The sequence below is a fragment of the Panthera onca genome, chromosome F2, assembly GCF_046562875.1.
Source record: "Panthera onca isolate mPanOnc1 chromosome F2, mPanOnc1 haplotype 2, whole genome shotgun sequence".
NCBI classification, from domain to species: Eukaryota; Metazoa; Chordata; class Mammalia; order Carnivora; family Felidae; genus Panthera; species Panthera onca.
Genome location: NC_138356.1, coordinates 41638877 through 41652027, shown reverse-complemented (window position 1 = coordinate 41652027; position 13151 = coordinate 41638877). Strand labels below are relative to the sequence as shown.

Sequence of the window (13151 nt, the reverse complement as noted above, 5' to 3'; positions counted from 1 at the left end):
CCCCCGCTTGGGCGTGCTTGCTCTCTCTTTCAAAATAAAAAAATAAACTTTAAAAAGAGTAAGATTAAACTAAACTAAAAAGTCATTTTTGTCAAAAATATTTAACTTTTCAAATGATTACTTACGTGGCCATTTGCAATGTCTAATAAATCTTTAACCCTACAGCCTCTCATGGTTCCCACCTCATTGCAGATAGCATCCTCTACAATTAGGTAATTAGCCTTGTAGGATGTCAGTATTTTATAAATATCTTCAGCAGATCGCTTTGAATAGATTTGATAGATCTGGAAGAATATAATTAAAACAGTGATGTCAAAACATTTAAAATGTATTATTTGAAACTACACATTGAGCATCTACTATTATTTGGTATAAAGCACTATCTATGGAAAATAAAGATATTCACTAAGCCTTGATTCCTGCCCTTAGGAAGCTTATATTCATAATTCATTCACTTGCCACTGAATATCTTCTCTGGAGAAATGTCCATTCAAGTCCTTTGGCCATTTCCCCCCAGCTTTATTGAAATATAAGTGACATACAATGTTGTGCAAGTTGAAGGTGTATAACCTGTGGATTTGACCCACTTAAATATTGCAAAATGATTACCATTACAACATTAGCTGCCACCTCCACTGTGTCACATAATTACCATTTCTTTTTTCTGGTGAGAAAATTTAAGATTTACTCTCTCAGCAACTTTCAAGTATGTAATATAGTATTATTAACTATAATCACCATACTGTAACATCAGATCCCCAGAACTTATTCATCTCATGACTGGAAGTTTGTACACTTTGACCAACAACTCCTCCTTCCCCTATCCTCTAGCCCCTGGTAACCACCACTCTACTCTCTATGAGTTTGGCTTGTTTAGATTCCATATGTAAATGATAATCAGAGTATTTGTCTTTATCTGACTTATTTCACTTAGCAATGGGCTTTGCCCATTTCTTAACTGACTTGTCTTTTTATTATTGAATTATAATAGTTCCTTTAATCTTATACCACATACAGTGTATTTTATACTCACTTATACATGAAATAAAGTTAGTAAGGTTAAACATAGTTTGACCACTGTTACAAAATACTAAATAAACAAGAATGCTTAAAACTCCTGTCTTGATTCCATGGTATTTTCCATTACAATTTTGCTGAACTTATAAGATAATAAGTTCTGGATCTATTAAATAATAAGCTTGTTCAGTTTTTCTGAGATGCTAACATTGGACTAGCTCTTGTTACAAAATACAAAATAACAGAATCACAAATGTTAGGCCAAAAGTATCACATGCTATTGTCCTGGAAATACTGAGATTTGATATCTAGATTGGACAAGATCCCAACCTATTTGATACTCAGCAGCCACCTCCTACATGTTATGATTGCTGTCATTCCAGCACCTTCAGGTCCAATGTCCACCAATATGATAGAGGTACTTACTGATATTCCGTGGTACACAGAATGTTAATAAATGCTTCTCTTTGCTAAATAGGTTTCAATGGAAATATTTCTATCCAGCCTATATCTATTTATTGTTTTCCACATACATTTTTTACTTACTTTTAAATTTTAAGAAGCTGTAACACACTCATGGGGCATTAAAAAAAAAAATACTTCTAGGGGCGCCTGGGTGGTTCAGTTGGTTAAGCGTCTGCTTGATTTCAGCTTAGGTCATGATCTCTTGGTTTGTGAGGTAGAGCCCCACATTGGGTTCTGTGCAGACAGCATGGAGCCTGCTTGGGATTCTCTTTCTCCCTCTCTCTGCCCCTCCCCCCCCCCATAATCTCTCTCTCTCTCTCTCTCTCTCTCTCTCTCTCTCTCTCTCAAAATAAATAAATAAACATTTTTTAAACATACACACAAGAAAACCACTTCTATGCAATGGCAACAACACAGGGTTTCTCGATCTAAGTACTATTGACATTTTGGGCTAGAGAATTCTTTGTTGGGACAGAGGATGACTGTTCTGTGTAGTGCTGGATGTTCAGCAGTATTCCTGGTCCCTACCCACTAGATGCCTGAAGAATTCCTCCTACAGTTGTGACAATCAATATGTCTCCAGACATTGCCAAATGTCCCTTAGGAGCATAATAGTCTCAGGTTTGAGAATTACTGGCCTAGGAATTATACAAAGATTAGTCACAGGTCATGAATTATAGATAGAATGCAATTCAAATGATATGGTCTCATTTATGGAGTCTGATTTGAATTTCAGTTTAACAACAAATTTATTCAGTCAGTACTTGCTGTGCACTAGACAGCAAAGAGAAAGACAAAGTTCTGAAAAGAAACATGGTTCCTATTCTCATAGTTAAGTCACATAAAACATAAAACTCTAAAGTGTTTAAATTTAACTAGAACCTAATTAAAAGTCTGACCTAATTATAAGTGATTCTGAAATTCTGTATTAGGAAAAGACCAATCATAAGACAACAAAAAAACGAAAAAAAAAAAAAAAGTTCAGGAATATGCTATATACATCTACATTCTAGGCGACTGTACCTTTTCAAAATGCAGCAAATACTAGACAAAGGCAGCTGTTGTCTCTCAGGTAAATCACACCCAGATAGATCTCCTCATCTCTGAACTCTCCCCTGCTTCAATCTGTTCTTTCTGCTGTGACCATAATTAACTCTCTAAAATAGATCTAAGCATTCCATTCCCAGGCTTATTAAAGGTCTCTGATAACTCCCAAATGCCTCAAGGGTAAGTCTAAATCCTTCAGCACGACATTCCAGGTCCTTTAGAATTTGGCCCTAGTTTATTTTTTTAGTTTCATGGCTATACAAATTTCATGGCTCATGTCATTTTTCATCCTGGAATCAATGCATTCTTTTTCCAACCATGTTTCTACTAGTCCTTCAAAGCCCAGATCAAGCCAATGTCTTTTATGAAGACTTGGATTTGTAGAGGCAGAATGGATTGTTCCTGCCTTTTTTTTTTTTTTTAAAGAAGGCTCCATGCCTAATGTGGAGCTTGACCTCACGACCCTGAGGTCAAGAGTCACATGTTCTACAGACTGAGCCAGACAGGTGCCCCAATTATTCCTGCTTTTGCGCTCCTCTTTGTACTTTCTATGTTTCTATGTGTGTGCAAATACAATTTAATAGTAAATCAGAACATAATAACTAATATTTAAGTCTTACTATGTTTCAGGCATAGTGCATTATCTCATTTAATTGCTAAATAGGTTTCAATGGAAATATTTCTATCCAGCCTGTATCTATTTATTGTTTTTCACATACATTTTTTACTTACTTTAAATTTTAAGAAGCTGTAACACACTCATGGGGCATTAAAAAAAAATACTTCTAGGGGAGGCTGGGTGGCTCAGTAAGTTAAGCATCTGACTTTGGCTCAGGTCATGATCTCACAGCTAGTGGGTTCGAGCCCCACATCAGGTTTTGTACTGACAGCTCAGAGCTTGGAACCTGCTTCAGATTCTGTGTCTCCCTCTCTCTGCCCCTCCCCGGCTCATTATCTATCCCTCTCTCAAAAATAAGTAAACATTAAAAAAAAAGAAATGCCAGGGACCTTGTCTCCACCCCACCTTTAAAATTTTTTTTCTGTATTAGGGCACCTGGGTGGCTCACTCATTTAAGCATCCCGACTCACAACCAGAAGATAAGAACTTATTATAATAACCAGATTCAGAAATTTGCTCAAAATTGAAGAAATTAAAGAAAACACAAATAAAAGGAAAGATATTCTGTGCTCATGAACTGGAAGAATGTTAAAATGTCCATACCACTTAAAGCCACCTACAGATTCAGTGCAATTCCTATCAAAATTCCAATGGCATTTTTCATAGAAATAGAACAAACAATCCTAAAATCTGTATAGAACCACAAAAGACCCTGAATAGTCAGAGCAATCTTGAGAAAAAACAAAGCTGGAAGAATCATGTTTCCTAACTACAAACTATATGACAAAGCTATAGTAATCCAAACAGTATGGTATCAGGATAAAAACAGACATATGGGGCACCTGGGTGGCTGAGTCGGTTAAGTGTCCAACTCTTGATCTCAGCTCAGGTCATGATCTCACAATTCATGAAATTGACTGTGCTGACAGTGCGGAGGCTGCTTAGGGTTCTCTCTCCCTCTACCCCTCCCCCACCCTCTCTCAAAATAAATAAATAAACTTTAAAAACAAAAACAGATACATAGATCAGTGGAAGGAAACAGCCCAGAAATAAACCCACACATACACAGTCAATTAATTTACAACAGAGGAGTCAAAACAATACAATGGGAAAAGGACAATCTCTTCAATAAATGATGTCAGAAAACTGCACAGCCACACGCAAAAGAATGAAACTGCACTACTATCGTACAGCACACACAAAACTTAACTCAAATGGATTAAAGACTTGAATGTAAGACCTGAAACCATAAAACTTCTAGAAGGAAACACAGGTGATAAGCTCTTTGATAATGGTCTTGGCGATTATTTTTTTGGATTTGACAGCAAAAGTGGAGGCAACAAAAGCAAAAATAAACAATTGGGACTACATCAAACTAAAAAACTTCTGCACAGAAAGAAAACCATCAACAAAATGAAGAGGCAACCTACTGAATGGGAGAAAATATTTGCAAAACACATATCTGATAAGAGGTTAACACCCAAAATATATAAAGAGCTCATACAGCTCAATAAGAGAAAAAAAATCTGATTAAAAAGTGGGCAAATTATCTAAATAGACATTGTTCCAAAATAGACATACAGATGGCAAACAGGTACATGAGAGGTGCTCAACATCATTCACCATCACAGAGATGCAAATCAAAACCGTAAAGAGATATTACCTCACAGCTGTTAGAATGGGTACTATCAAAAAGGCAAGAAATGAGAAATGCTGGCGAGAATGTGGAGAAAAGGGAACCCTTGTACTGGGGATGGGAAGGTAAAGTGATATAGCCACTATGGAAAACAGTATGAAGCGTTCATCAAGAACTTAAAAATGAAACTACCATATCATCCAAAAATTCCACTTCTGGGTATTTATCCAAAGGAAATGGAAACACTAATTCAAAGAGATATATGCACATCCATGTTTACTGCAGCATTATTTATAAAAGCCAACATATGGAAACAACCTGAATGTCCATCAGTGGATGAATAGATAAAATGTAGTATATGCGTGTGTGTGTATTTATAAATAGGAAATTATTCAGCCATAAGAAAGGATGAAATCTTGCCATTTGCAACAATATGGATGACCTTGGGATGCCTCGCTGGCTCAGTCAGAAGAACATGTGTCTCTTGATCTTGGGGGTATGAATTCGGGCCCCAGACTGGGTGTAGAGATTAGTACTTAAATGAATAAAGCTTAAACACACACACACACACACACACGGATGGACCTTGAGGATATTATACTAAGTGAAGTAAGTCACACAGAAGGGCAAATACTGTAGGATCTCACTTATATGTGGAATCTGAAAGCAAAACCAAAACCAACCAAACTCACAGATACAGAGAACAGACTGGTGGTTGCCAGAGGTGGGGGTGGGAGGTGGGTAAAATGGGTGAAGGGAGTCAAAAGCTACAAACTTCCAGTTATAAAATGTATGTCATAGAGACCTAATGTAGAGCATAGTGACATAGTTAGTAACACCGTACTGCACATTTAAAAGGTGCTAAGAAAGTAGATCTTAAAAGTTCTCATCATGAGAAAAAATTTTTTATAGCTATGTATGTTGATGGATGTTAACTGGACTTAATGTGGTAATCATTTTGTAATATACAAATATCAAATCATTACATCGTACACATGAAATTAATATAATGTTATATGTCAATTACACCTCAATTATTTATTTATTGTAAAAATTTTTTAACCATATTTTTTAAGGTTTTTTTATTTTGAGAGAGAGTGAGAGAGCAGGGGAGGGGCATAGAGAGAGGGGCACAGGGGATCTGAAGTAGCTCTGTGCTGACAGCAGAGAGTCCAATGTGGGGCCTGAACTTACAAACTGTGAAATCATGGCCTGAGCTGAGTCAGACACTTAACTGACTCAACCACTCAGGCACACCTATACCTCAATTTTTTTAAAAAGGCATTGTGTGGGGCGCCTGGGTGACTCAGTCGGTTCAACATCCGACATCAGCTTAGGTCATGATCTCATGGTTTGTGAGTTCGAGCCCTGCATGGGGGACTGCGCTGACAGTTCAGAGCCTGGAGCCTGCTTCAGATTCTGTGTCTCCTTCTTTCTCTGCCCCTCCCCCACTCATGCTCTGTATCTCTCTGTTCTCAGAAATGAATAAACATTAAAAAAAAAATTTTTTTAAATAAAACAGGAATTGTGGAAATACAAAAAAAAGGGGGGGCGGTGGTTCCTGGCTGGCTCAGTTGGTAAAGCATATGACTCTTGATCTCAGGGTTTTAAGTTTGAGCCCCAAGATAGGTATAGAGATCAGAAGTGTTGAATCACTACATTGTACACTTTAAACTAACATTACACCGTATGTTAACTAACTGGAATTTAAATAAAAACTTAAAAAATAATCTTAAAAAAAAGGAAAACAAACTTGTTCAAGGTCACAGAGCTAGCACATGGCAAGAGTAGCATTTGAATCCAGGTATTCTAATTCCAGAGTCGTCTTCTTACAGTTTAAATTCTATATTGCTATATTACCTCCTTAGCTTACAGCATACTTAAAAACTACATAAAATTCTCTCAAACTGAAAAACAGAATATTTGGAATTTAGGTTCAGTTGGTCACTGCTTCCAGATATGAAGTTAACATTTACATCTGGACCAGTCAAAATAATACATTCTATTGTATTATTAGATATTGTAATGTTATACTAAGTTATTAATAACAGCCCATACTGAAAAATAAACCACAGTGAGACAGAACTTTAGCTTGGAAATACAAAGTGTATCAAGACATTAACTGACAGTCTGCCTGCCTTCGGTAATTTGATTCAGAACAATCATATTTTCCAAAGAATGTTTCTCTTTGTGAAATATTACATATGAGTTCCCTTGAAACTTTGTGGAAAATTAAATGTTTCTCCTAGAAACTTATCAATACCATTCATAAAATAAAGAACTTAGTATTTTAATTTTGGCTCTCCTCTTGGTTAAATATATTACACAGCTTTTCAAAGACTAATGCTAATAATCAACTCTTTCTAAAATTGTTTGGATTTTCCTAGCTAACCAGGAACACATGCATCATTACAGAGCTATACTAAAATAGAAGAGGGATGTTTAAAAGATTTAAATGTGTAATCTAAAATGCCTTACATTTTCATTTCTCTTGAGAAGATCATCATCATTGTAAAGAGGTAAGCTGGTCACCATCCATCCCGTGCATAATTTAATCGCACCCATTAACTGTGGACTCCCTGCAAACACAGCTGCAACTGGAGCTTGCCTTCTGTAAAGAAACATAAAGATTTACACACTGAGAAGGTAAGTGTACTATTTAGATCAATGATTTATATCAACTATGAAACAGCAGGCAACTCAATCATGTATTGTATACTTGAATTTCTAAATCAGCATTTGTTTCATTTATGAATTCAAAAAAAATAAGCACCTACTACGTGCCAGGAACTATTTTGAATGCTGAAAAATGGAAAAAAAATTTTAAGTTTTATTTTCATTTTTAAATTTATTTTGAGAGAGTGAGAAAGAACTTGAGAGCAAGTGGGGGTGAGGCAGAGAGACAGGAAGAGAGAGAATCCCAAGCAGACTCCATGCTGTCTGTGCAGAGCCTGACATGGGGCTCAATCCCATGAACCATGAGATCATGACCTGAGCCAAAATGAAGAGTCGGGATGCTTAAATGAGTGAGCCACCCAGGTGCCCTAACACAGAAAAAAAATTTAAAGGTGGGGTGGAGACAAGGTCCCTGGCATTTCTTTTTTTTTAATTAAAAAAAAATTTTTTTAATGTTTACTTATTTTTGAGAGAGGGATAGATAATGAGCCGGGGAGGGGCAGAGAGAGGGAGACACAGAATCTGAAGCAGGTTCCAAGCTCTGAGTTGTCAGCACAAAACCTGATGCGGGGCTCAAACGCATGAGCTATGAGATCATGACCTGAGCCAAAGTCAGACACTTAACCGACTGAGCCACCCAGGCACCCCAAGGTTCCTGGCTTTTGAGAGAGATGGGAAGGATATAGGCCAGGTGGTAATACTACTACTAAAAAATAATGCAGGGTATATATAATGACAGGAATTTACTACTTTATATAGTGTAATCAATTCAATGGTGACAGTGTGAATTCTCAAATTTATCCTTCTGAAAATATTAACCACCACAACCCAAATCTTTCCCAATCCATCCATCTCCTGCTTCTTCCCTACGTTTACCATGTACCTGTCTGCAGATAACACATGTAGGACTTCTCCACTTTGAACGATGATCCAAAGCCCCAGAAAGATGCCACTTACAAGACTAGGAAACCTAAAAGCAGATCCCAAAGGGTTGCTCCAATGTCTTCACTAACCAATCCAACCAATTCAACATTCAGCATCCACTTACTACATGCCAGAGTCAATGCCAAGCTCTGGAAATAAAAGATGGCACACAGCCACTGTCTTCAGGGAGCACCCAGTAATGGGGAAACAAACATGAAACAGGATGATTATACCACAGTAATATATAGAACTGCCTGATGTACAATGTCCAATGTTCAAGCCCCTATGCTTAAAAATAATGTGATAAATCACACACCCAGATTTAACTTCATCTTTTGTTAATGACAATGCAAAGCTATATAGTCAGTGTCCTACAATGGTAATCACAATTCACAAAAAATATTAATAGGCAATAAAGGTGATCTAAAGAAAACAATTTTTATACATATGAAATGTGTATTTACAGTAACAAAACCTTGTAATAACACCAATTTTCATTTCTATAAACCTATTCCTCATTTATAAAAACATTTTTGTCTCCCCCCCCATATTTTCCTGTTTTTTCATAGTGTTTCATTTTTTCATGTTTTATTTTCTCCTTCTATGTCTTAAACATTTTTCAGTGTAGTTATTTCATAGTGTCTACCCACAGGGTAGACTAGTTGTAAAATGGCTGCAATGATTCTTACCTCATACCTATGCTCTCAGAGCAAACAGTGGTCCTGGTCATGTGACTCGCTTTGGCCAACAGAACAGAAACATAATGTGAGCAGAAACTTTTAAAATGTTTGACATTGAGATTTGTCCTCTCTTGCTACTCTTAAGAACTCTATAACCACTATCTTCTAAATGAGCCCAGGCTACCTGAGCTGGATAATGAGAGGCCTGTGGCCAAGTCAATTCCATTCCCCCAGGTGATACCTACCCAACCTTTAGACATGTGAGAGAGGCCATGCCTGACCACTCAGTCCCAGAGCAGCTAGCCCAGACCAGAAGACTCTTCCCCAACCCCCACTCACTGACTGCCAAAATAGTGAAAAATAAGAAATGTTTATTATTTGCAGCCACTAACTTTTGTGGTAGTCTATTATGCAGCAGAAACCAACTCACATAAATTTTATTATCAGAAATTTCTAGAGCTCTGGAGCACATGGCTGGCATAGTCAGAAGAGCATGTGACTCTTGATGTCAGGGTCATACTGGGTATAGAGTTTACTTCAGTAAGTAAGTAAATAAACTAAAAAAAAAAAAGAAAGAAAAAGAAAAATTGTTAGAGATCTAATTCTGCTGTTTATCACAAACAACAGCTGATCTCACTGTGTTAGACTGTTTTGTCATGTGTTTTTTAATTTTAGAGCTCATCTTCATGAAGTCCTATTTGTGGAAACCTGTGTAGCCTGGGTTGAGAATATATCAGACACTCTAAACCACACAGGACCACTTTTTATGATAATTTTTTGACTGGGAGTTTCTTGGATTAGACAAGTATAATTTCAAACTGCAAACCTGTGTAAATTCAGATCCACTGCTGCAAATTCAGAGGAGAGACTTTTGTTTGACTAATAGCTAAGGCCAAGGAAGATATGCTTTCCCTACTACTGGATGGCTATTTTGTGGGTCTATTCTATCACTGATAGTGTAGTCCTCTGAGTGTCCCTTAGTCATATGTGTGTGTTGAGAGAGGGAAAACGGGGTCTCAATTGCAATTCCCTGTATCCATAGGCCAAAGACCATATCTTCTGTCCTGTGTGGGTTTTAACATACGCATGGCTATTAGGGGCGCCTGGATGGCTCAGTCAGTTGAGTGGCCGGCTTCGGTTCAGATTCATGATCTCACGGTCCGTGGATTTGAGCCCCAGGTTGGGCTCTGAGCTGGCAGCTTGGAGCCTGGAACCTGCTTTGGATTCTGTGTCTCCCTCTCTCTCTGTTCCTTCCCTGCTCACATTCTGTCTCTCTCTCTCTCAAAAATAAATAAAGATTAAAAAATTTAAAAATAAATAAAATAAAATATGTATGGCTATTAAAATTAAAATCTTAAATTTTGGTAAACTTCGTTAACAAGACTAGCAGTCCACCACTTATCCAACCCAGGGTAAAAGAAACAACCTCTTGACTATCTAAATAAAGGAATATTTGTTTCTTTATATTCTACATTTCTAGGTATAGCATAGAAAGAGTCTCAAATCTCAAACTTATCAATGCTATATATATTAGCTTTTTATTTCTTTAAGTAAGGGGCTTGAACTCACAATCCAGAGATCAAGAATCACATGCTCTTTTTTTTAAAGTTTATTTATTTATTTTTGAGAGAGAGAGTGCGCACGCTTGTGAGCAGGGGAGCAGCAGAGAGAGAATCCCAAGCAGGCTCTGTGCTGTCAGTGCAGAACCCAACACTGGGCTCAATCTCATGACTGTGAGATCATGAACTGAGCTGAAATCAAGAGTCAGACACTTAACTGACTGAGCCACCCACGCGCCCTGAGTCACATGCTCTGACTGAGCTAGCCAGGTGCCCCTGAATGCTACTTTCTTTTTTTTTAAGTTTATTTTTGAGACGGAGAGCGAACGTGCACACATGAACAGGGGAGGGGCAGAAAGAGAGAGGGAGCCAGAGAATCCCAAGCAGGCTCCAAACTGTAAGCGCAGAGCCCAATAGCAGGGCTTGAACCCACAAACCATGAGACCATGACCGGAGCTGAAATCAAGAGTCAAATGCTTAACCATCTAAGCTACCCAGGTGACCTAATGCTGTATTTCCAATGGAGAGAAGTTCAATTAGAAAATCAGAATTATAAGTCAATCAAAAACTAAATATCCCTAAAAGCATGGGGCAAAATTCCAAGTTTTATGAGAACAATTTGGAAAAGGATTAATTTATTATTTCCCCTGAATTGATGAGATAGCATGCAACAATTGTTTAACAAAAGTGTTAAGCAGTTCAATTCTTACTTTATCCAGGTCATAAGTTCCACTGTATCTGGGTCATAAAATTCTTGTAGTTCCATTAGTTCTGTCATTAATCTTGGAAAAAACTAAAATGCAAAACAAAATTCCCAAAAAGTATGTGTAAGTACCCAAAAAGTTCAAAACTGCTCCAGAGTATTTACTACGAGACTAACGTAAGACAAACAATATTATAACATCATTCTCATGGAAAAAATATCATGGATCTTTTTACTTTCTTTCATTGAGCTGCTCATTCTTCTCAGTCCAAATAATCTAAATAATCTATTTTATGGTTAATTTACTGCCTAGACTCAATAGTTTTATCATTACCAAACAATCATCAGTTTCATCTTTCAGGAACACACAATTAATTTAACAGGTTTATTGGCAATTAGTTTCGTGTTATACTACAATAAAGGATTTATATTATTTTATAAATATTCATATTTTGGAGTTGCCAAAACACTTTTCTTTTAATTCCAGTGTAGTTAACATACAGTATTATATTCATTTCAGGTGTACAATATACTGATTAAACAATTCCCTATATTACTCAGTGCTCATCAAGATAAGTGCATGTGTGTGTATTATATATATATAATATATATATTATATATATATATTACATATACACACACACACCATATCTTCTTTAGCCAATCATATATCAATGGACAATTCCCTATATTACTCAGTGCTCATCAAGATAAGTGTGTGTGTATATTATACATATATATTATTATATATAATACACACACACACACATACCATATCTTCTTTAGCCATTCATCTATCAATGGACACTTAGGCTGTTTCCATAATTTAGCTATTGTAAATAATGCTACAATAAACATAGGGGTGCATGTATCACTCTGAATTAGTGTTTTTGTATTCTTTGGGTAAATAGCTGGTAGTGCAATTGCTGGATCATAAGGTAGTTCTATTTTTAATTATTTGAGGAACCTCTATACTGTCTTCCACAGTGGCTGTACAATTTGCATTCCCACAAACAGTGCATGAGTGTTTCTATTTCTCCATATCCTCACTAACACTTGGTTTTTTATTTTTGGTTTTTTAGTTTTTTTTTTTTTTATGTTTATTCATTTTTGAAAGACAGAGAGAGAACACAAGCAGGGGTGGGGCAGAGAGAGAGGGACACACAATCTGAAGCAGCACAGAGCCCGATGCGGGGCTCGAACTCACGAACGGTGAGATCATGACCTGAGCCAAAGCCAGACGTTCAACCGACTGAGCCACCCAGGCGCCCCTTTAGTTTTTTTTTTAAGTTTATTTATTTACATTGAGAGAGAGAGAGAGAGAGAGAGAGAGAGAGAGAGAGAGAGAGAAAGGCAGAGAGAGAATCCTAAGCAGGCTCTGCACTGTCAGTGTGGAGCCCAATGTGGAGCTCAAACTCACAAACCGTGAGATCCAGACCTGAGCAGAAGAGTCATGCGCTCAACCGACTGAGCCAACCAGGTGTCTCTGTAATTTTTATTTTAGCTCTTCTGACCAGTGTGAGATGGTATCTCATTATGGTTTTGATTTGCATTTTTCTGATGATGAGTGATGCTAAGCATCTTTTCACGTGTCTATTAGCCATCTGTATATCTTCTTTGGAGAATTATGTCTTCTGCCCATTTTTAAATTGGATTATTTGTTTTTTAGGTGTTGAGTTGTATCAGTTCTTTATATATTTTGGATACGAACCCCTTATCAGATATGTCATTTGCAAACGTCTTCTCCCATTCAGTAGATTGTCCTTTTGTTTTGTTGATTGTTTCTTTTGCTGTTCAGAAGCTCGCTATTTTGGTGTAGTCCCAA

General features: G+C 37.0%; 1 protein-coding gene across 6 annotated transcripts in view; it reads right to left on the bottom strand.

Moving 5' to 3' along the window:
- DPY19L4 (dpy-19 like 4) overlaps positions 1 to 13151 on the bottom strand; it is a 68171-nt gene that overhangs the window by 3735 nt on the left and 51285 nt on the right. For all 6 annotated transcript variants that reach the window (XM_078441815.2, XM_078441816.2, XM_078441818.2 and 3 more), the window contains 3 exons: positions 11334 to 11416; positions 7263 to 7395; positions 126 to 284 (listed from right to left, as the gene is read on the bottom strand). In XM_078441815.2, coding sequence (XP_078297941.1) covers positions 126 to 284; positions 7263 to 7395; positions 11334 to 11416 — 375 coding nt within the window. The remainder of the gene's footprint in view (positions 1 to 125; positions 285 to 7262; positions 7396 to 11333; positions 11417 to 13151) is intronic.